Source organism: Somniosus microcephalus, chromosome 14 (assembly GCF_052327205.1).
Source record: "Somniosus microcephalus isolate GS21.2 chromosome 14, FLI_Smic_1.0, whole genome shotgun sequence".
In the NCBI taxonomy this organism is placed as follows: domain Eukaryota; kingdom Metazoa; phylum Chordata; class Chondrichthyes; order Squaliformes; family Somniosidae; genus Somniosus; species Somniosus microcephalus.
Window position 1 is genome coordinate 79,712,888 of NC_141000.1, and position 14,800 is coordinate 79,727,687.

Here is a 14,800-nt window from a genome sequence, read left to right on the forward strand (position 1 = left end):
GCCTTCCTCTGCTAAGCCATCCCTGTAATGTATGTACCTTTAAGGGGGGAACTACTTTCTACAGCTCATGTATACTGTAGTGCCGGCAGTGACCACACCTGTATATAACGCTGAGTAGTAATCTGTTGTTTCAGTTGCAGTTTGAACCACGTTGAGTAAACACCTGTTGTACCGTTCTCTGCAGTCCTTTTCTTATTATTACACGGACGTTAACAGTGGCGACGAGCAAGTTCGAACCTACCTGCAACTCTGCATCACCTCCCAGGGATTTGCTCCTGGAGAACAGTGGAAGAAGGTCGAGTCCAGAAGCACGGGCTTCGACAACGGGCAACCGCCCAGTCATCCAGCGGAGATTTGAGCATCGCAGGGGAGGCTGTCGAGAGCCAGGCTTGGCTTTCCAGTCACGGTGGTCCAGCAAAACGGGCTGGCAGCAGGTACTGCACAGACCCTTCCCGGACAGAGACGGGCTAGAGCCCGACCGAGCGGCACAGAAAAAGGCCGAGCAGCGTCGACGGGGGAGAGAGAGAGGGCAGAGCGCACAGGGCGCAGCCGGTGTTCAGGACCGAGCGGCGTCAACGGGGGAGAGAGGCGAGAGAGAGCAGAGCGCAGCCGGTGGTCAAGGGCCGAGCAGCGTCAACGGGGGAGAGAGGCGCGCAGGAAAACGCGAGGTGCTGCCATTGCCACGAGGACCACAGAGAGCGGCGTTGGCAACAGCGCAGGAGCAGCGCACGAAACCCACAGGGCGTCGCCATTTGCCACGAGGACCGCCGAGAGCGACGTTGCCAGCAGCGCGGGAGACGCCATTTTAAGCCACAGCGGGGAAAAAAGGAAAGCACGGGAGACGCCATTTTAAGCCAGTCTAACCACACCCAAAAATGCCGAAGAGTGGCAGTATTACAGCGTTCGACAATGAAGTCGAAGATTGGACGACATATGTCGAACGCATAGAAGTATACTGCAAGGCGAATGAAGTGCCAGATGACAAGAAAGCGCTGGTATTGTTGAATTCAATGGGTGCAAAAATGTATGGCTTACTACGAAACCTAGTAACCCCAGAGAAGCCAGTAGAAAAGGATTTTGAAAACATAGTGTCAATCCTACAGGACCACTTAAACCCCACACCGCTGCTGATAGCAGAAAGATTTAAGTTTCACAAAAGGAACCAGCATAAAGATGAAAGTAATGCTGAGTATTTAACAGAACTGCGCAAGCTATCGAAACACTGCCAGTTTGGAACAGGACTAGCAGATACTTTAAGGGACAAGTTTGTGTGTGGGCTTCAAAGTGAAGGAACCCAGAAACGGCTTCTATCAGAAAAGGATCTTACGCTGGACAAGGCTTTCAGCATTGCAGTATCACACGAAGCAGCAGCACGGGGCGCTGCAGAGATACAACGGAGACCGCAAGAATATGGCACAAATGAAATGTCATACGGAACAGTGAAGTGCTATCGCTGCGGCAGAACAACACACGACCATAATGATTGTCCTTGAACCAGCAAAGTGTGCAGACAGTGTGGAAAAGTAGGGCACATAGCAAGAGTCTGCAGGTCGGGAAAGAAAACCAGCAGCAAGAAATCTCCACAAGAGAAGTACAAGAAGGTACATAAGGTGACGGAGAGTAGTTCAGACGAACAGAAGAGTGATACAGACTCCGGAAGCAAGGAGCTGGGTTGTCTGAAACTACATAATGTGATCAAAACGGAGGATCACCAAACTATCTGGGTCACGCTCAAGATAGCAGGAGTCCAAGTGAAAATGGAATTGGACACAGGATCAGCCCTAACAGTCATAAACCGAAGGGACTACAAGCGGCTATTCTCACATATACCCTTGAGAGATACAAAGATTGTCTTGAAGGCGTACACGGGGCAAAAAGTCTACCCCAAAGGAAAAATAAGGGTGAACGTTATATATAACGGCAAGGAAACACCAAAAATGGACCTATATGTATTGCCAGATGGAGGACCACCACTACTAGGACGTGAATGGATCCAGAAGATACAGCTAGATTGACATTCCATACAAGCACTGACTGTAGATGCCAAAAAGGATGACGACGTCACACCCGGACGACTGTCAAAAATGCTAACTGACGCACAAGAAGTGTTCCAGCAGGGACTCGGAACACTAAAAGGCATAACAGCGACGATCAAAATAGAGGAAAATGCAAGCCCAAAGTTTTTTAAGGCCAGACCGGTACCTTATGCGATCCGCCCAGCCGTCGAAGCAGAGCTGGAAGGTTTGGAACGTTCAGGAGTACTGTCCAAAGTGGACTGGAGCGAGTGGGCTACACCCATCGTTCCTGTAATGAAGAGGTCGTTGAGTAATACGCCTGGGGAACCAAAGAAGGTTCGCATCTGTGGGGACTTTAAAGGTGACAGTGAACCCAGTCCTTCACACTGTACAATATCCGCTTCCGCGGATTGAAGATATTTTCGCCTCGCTATCTGGAGGGAAACGCTTCACTAAGATTGATCTGGCCCAGGCGTACCTGCAAATGGAGGTAGAAGAAGCCTCGAAACAGTACCTCACGATCAACACTCATAAAGGTCTCTACCAATACAACTGACTGGTGTTCGGGGTAGCATCAGCTCCGGCTATTTGGCAAAGGGCAATGGAACAAGTCCTGCAAGGGATTCCAGGGACCCAGTGTTATTTGGACGACATCCTGGTCACGGGCGAAAATGACAGTGATCACCTCGCCAACCTGGAGCAGGTGCTCACTAGATTGAAGGAATATGGGCTCCGAGCTAATCGCCACAAATGTGAGTTTTTCCAGAAGCAGATCTCGTATTGTGGCCACGTTATTGATAAAGAGGGATTACATAAGTTCCCTGAAAAGATTGAGGCAGTAGTCAAGGCTCCAGCACCGGAAAATGTGTCACAACTGAGGTCGTTCCTCGGGCTGGTGAACTACTAACATAAGTTCTTGCCGAATTTGTCTACCGTACTACACCCACTGAACACCCTACTGCAAACGGGGGTACCATGGAAGTGGAGTGACGAATGTAAACGAGCTTTCCAGAAGAGCAAAGCATTGATCACATCAAAAGAGGTGTTGGCTCATTTCAACCCAGCACTACCAATTCGGTTGGCGTGTGATGCATCACCCTATGGCATTGGAGCGGTGCTGTCGCACAAATTCCCGGACGGCTCGGAGAGGCCAGTAGCCTTTGCGTCTCGGTCACTAACCTCAGCCGAGTGTAACTACGCCCAGATTGACAGGGAGACCCTCAGCCTAGTGTGGGGAGTGAAAAAGTTCAATCACTATCAGCACGGGCAGAAGTTCACCTTGCTGACTGACCACCAACCACTTGTCTCCATCTTTAATCCAAAGAAGGGCGTTCCGGTGATGACTGCGCAACGGCTACAAAGATGGTCCCTTTTTCTAGGGGCGCACCAATATGAAATCAAGTATAAGGGCACGAAACAGCATGGAAATGCTGATGGGCTATTACGCCTGCCACTGCCTACTGCGGAGGAAGCACCAGCAGTGGATCCTGTCAAAATATTTCATTCAACTATAATTGAATGCTTGCCAGTAACTAACGCTGGTATAGAGAAGGAGACCCGAAATGACCCGACACTGTCTCGGGTATATGATTTGACAGTGAAGGGATGGGCAGCACGTGGCGACTCACTGTTGCCAGCATTCTCATCCAGAACAGAACAGCTGTCAGTATGCCAGGGGACCTTGATGTGTGGATCCCGAGTGGTAATTCCACCCAAGTTAAGGGAGAGAATGCTCAATGAGCTTCACGAAGGTCATCTGGGAGGGGTGAAAATGAAAAGCCTTGCTAGGGCTTATGTGTGGTGGCCGGGGATCGATCAGCAAATGAAGGACCTGACAAAGAGCTGCTCAGGATGCCAGAAGGTCCAAAATGCACCACCACATGCCCCTCTACACCCATGGGAGTGGCCCTCATCTCCATGACAACGGGTGCATATTGATTTTGCTGGTCCATTCACGGACTCAATGTTTTTAATAGCCGTGGATGTGCACTCGAAATGGCCCGAGGTCATCAAAATGTCCTCCACCACCACGGAGAAAACTATTGCAGTCCTACGGACCATTTTTGCCAGGAACGGCTTGCCAGAGCAGATTTGCTCTGATAACGGACCACAGTTTGTGTCCGAAGAGTTTCGAAGATTTATGAAAAGGAATGGGGTAAGGCATTACACATCCGCCCCCTATCATCCAGCCACAAATGGATTGGCTGAGAGGTTCGTACAAACCTTTAAAAAAGCAGTAAAGGCCATGTGCGATGACGACATTCCACTGCAGCATAAGGTGGACAATTTCCTGTTAGCCTACAGAAATGCGACACATGCAGTCACTAACCAGGCCCCGGCCATGATGTTCTTTAACCGAAGGTTGAGATCTCGTCTGGATTTGCTCAGACCAAATGTACGAAGAGATGTTGAGAGTAAGCAATTTCAGCACATCAATGAGAAGCCGACAAGGAGCTTCAATGTAGGGCAACCAGTCTTGGCCCGCGACTACCGAACAGAGAAATGGCAACCAGGAACGATATGCACACGGCAGGGGCCACGAATGTACACAGTGGACGTTGGGGAGAGCATCGTGAGATGCCATGCTGACCAGATCCTAGAGTCACAGAAACGAGTCAACCCCATGCCTCGCCCATACGTACCTGGTGATGAACCCGACGTACAGGTAGCATCTACCTCAGAAACAGTAGCATCGGAAGCTGATAAACCAACTGATGACAGGGGGCCAGAATCGCCTCCGCACCAAGAGCAAGACACTCGGGAAAGGCGCTATCCAGAAAGGATCAGGAAGCCTTCCCAAAGACTGAATTTATAAATAGACTATTTTCAGCTAATGTTGCATGTTAAAAGTGTTAATTGTAATTAGTTTGATATTTAATTGTTAAATGAGTCTTATGGTACTGTTAATCTAAAAGGGGAGGAATTGTAATGTATGTACCTTTAAGGGGGGGAACTACTTTCTACAGCTCATGTATACTGTAGTACCAGCAGTGACCACACCTGTATATAACGCTGAGTAGTAATCTGTTGTTTCAGTTGCAGTTTGAACCACGTTGAGTAAACACCTGTTGTACCGTTCTCTGCAGTCCTTTTCTTATTATTACACGGACGTAACAATCCCTCCCCAACAGTACTCAAAGTGGTGTATCTGTTGGAGAGGGGGATGGCCACAGGGGACCCCTGCACTACCTGCCTGCGCCTAGTACTCTGCCTGTTGGTCACCCGTTCCCTTTCTTCCTGTCCAACCTCTACCTGCGATGTGTCCAACTCCGTAAACATGATATTCACTATGTCCTGAGCATCGTGAACGTTCCAGTATGCATCCAATCGCAGCTCCAGTGCCGCAATGCGGTCTGTCAGTAGCTGCAGCTGGATGCACTTCCTGCACATGTAGTTGTCAGGGACACAGGAAGTGTCCCTGAGTTCCCACATAGCGCAGGAGGAGCATACTACGGGGCTGGGCTGTCCTGCCATGACTTACCCTTTAATTAATTAATTAAAATTAAATGAATCCCACCAATTTCACTTCAATTAAATGATATACTCAAAGGCCCTTGCTTAACAGTAGTCCCTGCTACACAACAGAGACCTTAGAAAGCACAGAATTTAAGTTTAGAAAAATTTTGAAAGAAAATACTCACCAACCAATCACTTACCTGCTTCTTGGTGACATCACACTTTGATTACTTTTTGCTTTCCTCTCCCGGAACCTGGATTGGTAAGCCGCCTCTGGTGCTCCCTCGCAGGTCCACTGCCTCTCCGCTCTCTTGGGGCTCTGGGCCTCGCTGCCTCGAGGCTGCTCCTTATGTACCGCCGCCGCCTCTGGTGCTCCCTCGCAGGTCTGCCGCCTCTCCGCTCTCTCGGGGCTCTGGGCCTGTTACAGCACGGAAGGTCATTTGGCCCATTGAGCCTGACTTGGTGCAGTTAGGATACGGGTAGCAGTTTTGGATAAGCTCAAGTTTATGGCAGGTGGGAATTGGGAGGCCATCCAGGAGTGTGTTGGAATAGTCAAGTCTAGAGGTAACAAGGACATGGATGAATGTTCCAGCAGCAGATGAGCAGAGGCGGAGACAGAGGTGTGGGTGTGTGTGTGCGTGCCCTTGTGATAAACTGACACATGAACGGCCATAAAGCCCATGTTCTGCTGCTCTTGGGCCCAAATCATAGAATAGTACAGCACAGAAGGAGTCCATTCATCCCATTGAGTCTGCGCCAGCTCTTTCGAAGAACAATCCAGTTAGTCCCACTCCCCCGCTCTTTTCCCATATCCCTGTAATTTTTTCTCCTTCAAGTATTTATCCAATTCCCTTTTGAAGGCGACTATTGAATCTGTATCCACCACCCTATCAGGCAGTGCATTCCAAATCCTAACCACCCATTGTGTAACATTTTTTTCCCTCATATTGGCTTTGGTTCTTTTGCCAATCACCTTAAATCTGTGCCCTAAGCCTTACAAGTGAGCAGCCAACTTCAGATCTATAATTAACATCAATATGAGCATTAACCCTCCGCATCATCCTGCTCCAAGATGCACACCAAGGGAAGCAGCCAATCACATTCTGATTGGTGCTTGCTGCTGTCCATTATCCGGAGAGAATTTAAAAGTACGGTACCCGGATGAAACCACTGGTTTCCCGCCTCGAACTCGGTGCCGGCTTTTGATTGGGTGAGACCGCAGCGCCGGCATTGGTGATCTGCGAGCGGCGTCGGGTGTCACGTGATTTGGCTAGGCTGGTGTTTGGAACTGGTGGTTCGCTGGATCTCTGATAACAAGAGTGGGATGGAGCAGGTGCTATGCGAGGAACATGGTACGTTTAAATATTCGGGTAGTTCTTATTGGAAGTGTGCGCGCGCCGAACGGCTCAGGGGAATAAGAAGGAATCCAGTCCTCGGTTTGAAAACGTCTTTCCGGAAGTGACTTACTTCAACTGGCAGTTGGTGTGACCAATCCAGCGCAGCTGTGGGGTTTGGACCAATCAGTACGTTGAAAGATGTGAATTTCCGGCAGCTTGCCACGTGGGGCGATGACGTTCCGAGACCGGGCGCTGGCCCCGGCCCCGGCCCCGGGGGATTTGGAACGTTGCTTGTGCAGGAGAGACGTTTGTCTCCTTCAAAGCTAGACGGGAGAAGTTGCATTCATACAGCCCCTTTTCACCGCTTCACAATGTGCCAAGGCGCTGCCCATTCAATGCATTATTTCTGATGTGGAGTAACCTATTTTTTTTTATGGGAGGAAATGTTGAAGCCAACTTACCCCAGCGTCCTCCCCACCACCCCATGACCATGTTTGAAGAAAGGCAGGGAGTGCTCCATGTGCTAACCAACATTCATTGCTCAACCACCACCCAAAAATAGATTAACTGGTCTTTCATTTCACTTTCTGTTTGTGTGATCTTGCTGAGTTTCTTTAATTAACAGCCGTGGCTGCTCATCAAAAGTAATGCATTGCTTTTGGGATGAGGACATGAAAGGTGCAAGCTCTTTCTGATTCTGATATAATATGAGTGCCCTTCTACTCTGCTACAGCTATGTATCTTAACTCCAACCTTCCCTCCTCCCCTGCCCCATAACATTGCAAAGTTTCCATTTCTCACACCCACTTTTAAAATCTTTAGTATCAAATTGTAAGCAAAAAATCTAGATGCTGGAAACCTAAAAGAAAAACAAAATACGGAAACCGCAGGTATATTTTGTTGCTGATTACATAACTGAAGCCCCCTTGTTAACAATGCCATAGAAATACAATAAAAACAAAATACTAGAAACTCTCAGCAGGTCAGCCACCATCTGTGGAGAGAAACAGTTAACGTTTCAGGTCGATGACCTTTCATCAGAACGGGTGTTTCATCGATCTGAAAACATTAACTCTGTTTCTCTCTCGATAGATGCTGCCTGACCTGCTGACTGTTTCCAGCATTTCCTGTTTTTATTTCAGATTTTCATCATCCACAGTACTTGGTTTTATTTTTGTATGATTACTATATCCGCAAGTGAGGTTGACTGGGATATGGTGATTAGAGATATGTATTTTCAAATTTCAGCGAGCGAAACTAGTCTAAGCTGCTTTGTGACATTGGTTTTGTCACCGTATAGCTGTTGCATAGGATTTTTATTTAAGTATTTCTCTGGACAAGTGTTACAGAACAAAGTGTGCTTACTGTGCCTCATCGGCACATGTATCCATTGCAGGTAGTTTAGAAAACACCTGTACAGGAGGTTACCTGCGTGCAAACATGGTGTAAGTGTGTTTTGGTATTGAAATGACTTCATAAATCTGTCAAAAGGGCATTTTCATTTTCATTGTTTTAGCTTAGTTTTCAGGAAAAAGAAAGCCACAATGTTCTGGGCTAGTGGAAGAGTTAGAGAAGACATTGATTCGCAATCACTGGTCAGGGAAAGCACTGAAGCTTTGTTCCTGGATAATAAAGTAGACCCAGTAACATGGTAGGTAGTGTAGACTTGAGCATAAAATTACAACGAGACATTGATAGATTAAGTGAGTGGGCAAAACTGTGGCAGATGGATTTCAAAGCAGATAAGTGATCATCCATTTTGTACTAAAAAAGGATAGATTTGAGTATTATTTAAATGGTGAAAAGCTAGGAACAATGGTGGCCCAAAGAGAGCACCTTTAGAACTGTATATTTGCCTTGGAAGGAGTGCAGTGCAGATACACCAGAATGTTACCAGAGCTCCAAGGGTTGAATTATGAGGAGAGATTACACAAACTAGGCTTGCATTTCCTGGAATATAGAAGGTTTTTAGATTTTGAAAGGAACTGATAGGGTAGATAGAAACCTTTTCCACTGGTGGGGCGTCTAAGACAAAGGGATATAACTTAAAAATCAGAGCCAGACCATTTAGGAGAGAAGTTAGAATACACTTCTTCACGCAAAGGGTGGTAGAAGTGTGGAACTCGCTCCCACAAAAAGCAGTAGGTGCTCGCTCAATTAATTATTTTAATCTGAGCTCGATAGATTTTTGCTGGCCAAAGGTATTGAGGGATATGGAACCAAAGGGAGTAAATAGAGAAATACCGGGGAACATAGGGTCTGATGAAAGGGTGGAACTGAAAGAAATCAGTATTTGTAGGGAAATGGTGTTAGGAAAATTGATGGGACTGAAGGCCGATAAATCCCCAGGGCCTGATAATCTACATCCCAGGGTACTTAAGGAAGTGGCCCTAGAAATAGTAGATGCATTGCTGGTCATCTTCCAGAACTCGATAGACTCTGGAACAGTACCCATGGATTGGAGGGTAGCTAATGTTACCGCACTATTCAAAAAAGGTGGCAGAGAAAAAGCAGGGAATTATAGACCGGTAAGCCTGACATCGGTAGTGGGGAAAATGCTAGAGTCCATTATAAAAGATGTAATAGCAGAGCACTTGGAAAGCAGTGACAGGATCGGACAAAGTCAACATGGATTTACAAAAGGTAAATCATGCTTGACTAATCTACTGGAATTTTTTGAGGATGTAACTGGTAAAATAGATAAGGGAGAACCAGTGGATGTGGTGTATTTGGACTTTCAGAAGGCTTTCGATAAGGTCCCGCATAAGAGATTAGCGTGCAAAATTAAGGCACATGGGATTGGGGGCAAGGTATTGACTTGGATAGAGAACTGGTTGGCAGACAGAAAGCAAAGAGTTGGAATAAACGGGTCGTTTTCCGAGTGGCAGGCAGTGACTAGTGGGGTACCGCAAGGATCGGTCCTAGGACCCCAGCTGTTCACAATATATATTAATGATCTGGATGAGGGAATTGGATGTAATATCTCCAAATTTGCAGACGACACAAAGCTGGGTGGGAGGGTATGCTGCGAGGAGGATGTCATGAAACTCCAGTACGATTTGGACAGGTTAGGTGATTGGGCAGAAACATGGCAAATGCACTATAATGTGGATAAATGTGAGGTTATCCACTTTGGTGGCAAAAACAGGAAGGCAGATTATTATTTGAATGGCAATAGATTGGGAGAAGGGGAAGTGCAAAGAGACCTGGGTGTTATTGTGCACCAGTCGCTGAAGGTAAGCATGCAGGTGCAGCAGGCGGTTAAGAAGGCAAATGGTATGTTAGCCTTCGTAGCAAGAGGGTTCGAGTACAGGAACAAGGATGTCTTGCTACAGTTGTACAGGGCCTTGGTGAGACCGCACCTTGAGTATTGTGTGCAGTTTTGGTCGCCTTATCTGAGGAAGGACGTTCTTGCCATGGAAGGAGTGCAGCGAAGATTCACCAGGCTGATACCTGGGATGGCAGGAATGACGTATGAGGAGAGATTGTGTCGATTGGGCTTATACTCACTGGAGTTTAGAAGATTGAGAGGGGATCTCATCGAAACCTATAAAATTCTGTCAGGCCTGGACAGACTAGATGCTGGAAGGATGTTCCCGATGGTCGGGGAGTCCAGAACCAGGGGTCATAGTCTAAGGATAAGGGGTAGGACATTTAGGACTGAAATGAGGAGGAATTTCTTCACCCAGAGAGTGGTGAACCTGTGGAATTCTCTGCCTCAGATGGCGGTGGAGGCCAGTTCATTAAATATATTCAAGAAAGAGTTGGATATATTTCTTAAGGCTAAAGGGATCAAGGGATATGGGGAGAAGGCAGGGACAGGGTACTGAATTTCAATGATCAGCCATGATCTCATTGAATGGCGGAGCAGGCTCGAGGGGCCGAATGGCCTACTCCTTCCTGCTCCTATCTTCTATGTTTCTATGATACCGATCAGCCATGATCTCATTGAATGACAGAACAGACTCGAGGGCTGAATGTTACTCCAGTTCCGATGTTCTGTAGGATCCGTTCCTCCCCCCAACGGTAAAAATTGGACTATGAAATATAAAAACCCAGAACTGCACAGCCCGCAAAAAGAGCTGGACAATAAAGGGTTAATTCAGACATTGCAGCCGAATTGCTATACGAAGGTTTTCTGTCTAGGGAAGATACAAGAACATTCGCATATTCATTTACCTTAAGGGGTTCTTCTCTTCTTAGGCAGTCCCTCGGAACTGAGGATGACTTGCTTCCACATTAAAAATGAGATCACAAGTGACTGATGAGTCCAATGCGGGACCTACTGTCTCTGTCACAGGTGGGGCAGACAGTGGTTGAAGGGACGGGTGGGTGGGGTGCTTGGGTTGACGTGTGCTGCCTGTGCTTGGCTTCCGCTTGCTCCCGGCGAAGAGACTCGAGGTATTCGTCGCCTTCCCAGATGCTTCTCCTCCAGGGGTTACATTGTTAAAGAAGCGCACCTTGGACCATGGCTCCAGAAATGCTGGTATCAGGGCAGGTCTAGACAATGGGCTGGGCCCTGAACCATTTGAATATGAATGCTAACAGAAACCAACAATTAGAATATGCAGTCACCTTGGGAAGGTTGCATTGTCAGAAAGGACCTCAATACAGACAGTCGGTGCCCAAGTAATCAATGGACAATACGAGGGACAATTAGCCATCAAGAATTCTCTGCTAGAGACATTCACACATTTTGATATGGCCATCGTGTGCACAGGAGGGGACAGAAAATATGTTTCAAGATATTGCAAGTTGGTTTTGGGTATAAAGAAAAAGCCACTTTGAAGAGAGACGGCGTCGGAATCTAACGCAAGAACAGCGAGCAGAAGGATTCAGGCCTACAATCAACTCCAGGAGACAGCCGATCGGGAGTGGTGATTGTGTGTTTTAGTCAAATCATAGAGGGGGCTTTTGTGATTGAGTCTGAGTAAGTTTCCGTCAGATCACAATAAGGGTTTTGTGACTGAGTCTGGGTAACTTTACATGTAACATTCAAATCGCAGACGGGTTTAAGTGTGTCATATTGTGTCGATGCAAATGACCCTTGCGTAGGCGTTAGTATTTTGGGGTTGTTAGTCTAATATTATACTGGGGAGGTAATTGTGTGTGTGCGTTCAATAAATGTCTGTGTTCCGCCGGACGGCAGCGGTGAGGCTTTTTCTCGGTGACAGGCCCGGGTTACGCGCCGCCATCCGTGGCGGTCGCAGGGTAAGCGCTCTCCCTGAGTCGGTCGGCCCACTCCCGCTACAGACGCTGTGCATCGGCACTGATGTGTTCGGCGGGGAGGCAACAGAAGCAGCGATGGAGACCATGACGACCCGCTGTACCACGGAGGCCGGCAGCTCCTCGGCGGGAGGCCGAACCGGTAGGAGGGGAGGCGGCCAGCGGACCGAGGGTGGGAAAAGCAGGCCCTGAAAGGTCGGACACCGCGGGAGGCTCGGAGGTCAGACCGGGTGGAAGGAGAGCCAGGGAGAAGCAGGCCCCGGGACGTCGGTACCACGGCGGCTGAAGATTGTCGGGCAGGAGTGCGGGAAAGGCGGATCGAGGCAAGAGCGGACCCTATTGTGATGGCGCCGATGAAGATGGCTGCCGTCCTTGCGGGCTCCGTGCGTACCAGGCAGCTAAGTGTCCTTGCTGCTTGGTGCGCTCGGCTCGTTAAGAAAAAAGCATTTCACTGACTGGATTTCACTTGTTGTATTTGGTTATGTGACAAATGAAATTGAAATTAAATGAACGAATCAAACGTTGAGCCAAAACCCTGTGCCATGTGTATTTTGTTTTTATAAATCCTGGAGTCCAAGAACTGTGTGTAACGGGGGACCAGTACTGGTGAAAACCCCTTATAGTTCCTAATAAAGGCTGGAACTTTTGTCTGTAGGAACTATATGAAGGATATGCAGTAAACACCAGGACTCGAGTGTGTAAAAGTTTGGAGTAAAGAATTTACATGTTTTGATTCAAACAGGAGCAGATTTTAGAATTGCAAAGGCTCTTACTGTGTGGTTCAATGTGATCTTCTAACCAGGTGCAGTGAGTCTGAAAGTTATGCACGGGATTCTTTCTATGTTTCAGTGCTTACTTGATTTCAAATTTGTCAATGCTGCTTTGGTTGATTTAAAATACTTCAGTAGCGCAACTGAATGAAATGTGCTTCAAAGCAGTATAGCCTATTAAAATGAACGAACTCTTATTTAAATTCCTTTTAAGAAGCATATGTTGTACCTTGTAGTTGTCAGCTGTGGCTCAGTGTCCGCACTCTTGCGTCCAGTGTCAACACTCTCGCGTCCTGAGTCAGGTTGTGGGTTCAAGTCCCACTCCAAAGCCTTGAGCACAAAATCTAGACGGATACTCTAGTACGGTACTGAGAGAGCGCAGCACTACCGGAGGTGCCACCTTTTGGATGAGACTTTTAACCAAGTCTGCCCCCTCAAGTGAACGTAAAAGATCCCATGGCACTATTCACAGAGGAACAGGGGAGTGCTCCCAGTGTCCTGGCCAACGGTTATCCCTGAACCAACACCCAAAACTAATAGTCTGGTCATTTATTTCGTTGCTGTTTGTGAGAGCTTGCTGTGTGCAAATTGGCTGCCATGCTTCCGACATTACACAGTACTACACTTGCAAAAGTACTTATTTGACTGTAAAGTGCTTTGGGACATGCTGAGCTTGTGAAAGGTGTTAAATAAATGCAAGTTTTTCCTTTTTATTTCTTCACCCTAACTCTTTTCTTGATTGTGTGTTCTCGTGTTTCCTGCAGGAACCCTGTGTTTTCTGAAAACAGGAGTGAGAGATGGAGCCACCAAAGGAAAGAGTTTCTATCTCTGCGGAAACCACCACTCATCGTGTGCATTCACACAGCTTGCTGAGTACATATTGCTTGTTCTAGATCACAATATAGAGGAGGAAGTAGGAGTAATGTTTTGTTGAGAAATTTTTGTGTTGCAACATTTTACTCTAAGTTGCAATCTTTAGAATCCAGTTAGAAATTTTTGGAGCCAAGCAACGTGGAGTTTCACAGGTTGCTGGAAATTGACGAGCAGGTGGTGGCAATACTGTAACTGGAAATATTGAGAGTTTAAGCACCTTTCAAACTTCTGTCATTGGTCAAAACATTTGTGCCTATGGAGGAAGTTTGGCAATCATTTCCAGGCCCTGTAGTGTTTAGAAAATCGGGACATTTCTTCCAGTGTCCTAACCAACTTATCCCTTAACCAACACCATGAAAAAACGATTAACGAGTCATTTATCTTACTGATGTTTGTGACCCCTTCCTGTGCGCAAATTGTCTGCCACATTTATCTATAGAACAACAGTGATTGTACTTCTAAAGTAACTCATTAGCTGCAAAGCACTTTGGGATGTCCTGCGGATGTGAATGATGGTTGTTACAAATTTCAGATCTGCCTAAAATATTCTCTCGGGTTCAGCGGTTCTGGGTATTCCTGTAAGTGGCTCCCGTGTCTTGTGTTTAGGAGCATGTCTGTACTGCCGAATAGCTAATTATACAATAGCGTAACATGGGGATGGACCCCTTTGTGATCTGAACCAGATAGAGACTTTTGCATCTGTTCTTTTCCAGTCTTTCAGTTGGTACAGTGAGAAACACTTTATTGCGAAGAAGTCAGATATGAATCACAAAGCTGCTTTATTTTACAGGCAGCAAGTGAACATACAGAGTAACAGTTGTAATCAAATTTCACCTTAATCCATCTCATTTTAGTTCCTGTCTCGTAATTAAGTAAAATAATAAAAAAAATACACCACACTGTTCCTTTTAGCAGGTTAAAAAATGTTACTTTTCTTGGTCAGTCATTTTTCCCTGGAACCTGGCCAGCTATCTAAACCAAGGTTGGCTTTCTTCTTAAAGACGACTTGCCTGGACCTTGCTGGCTTCCCTCTCCGGAGACCTCACCAACTGACTGACCAACACATGGGTCTTTATTCTCTTGTTTCCTTTCCCACAGGAAGTTGGCTTGATTCCTGATCCCT

The 14,800-nt window shown here is 46.9% G+C and overlaps 1 protein-coding gene across 3 annotated transcripts in view; it reads left to right on the forward strand.

Annotated features, from left to right (window-relative positions):
• Positions 1–6,690: 6,690 nt before the first annotated feature.
• Positions 6,691–14,800, forward strand: part of ttf2 (transcription termination factor, RNA polymerase II) — a 56,556-nt gene continuing 48,446 nt past the window's right edge. For 2 of the 3 annotated variants that reach the window (XM_086006764.1, XM_086006765.1), the window contains exons 1-2: positions 6,692–6,823; positions 13,569–13,677. In XM_086006764.1, coding sequence (XP_085862890.1) covers positions 6,796–6,823; positions 13,569–13,677 — 137 coding nt within the window. In that variant the 5' untranslated portion in view covers positions 6,692–6,795. Of the gene's footprint in view, positions 6,824–13,568; positions 13,678–14,800 lie in introns of all 3 variants that reach the window. The other variant, XM_086006766.1, reaches the window with a different exon arrangement.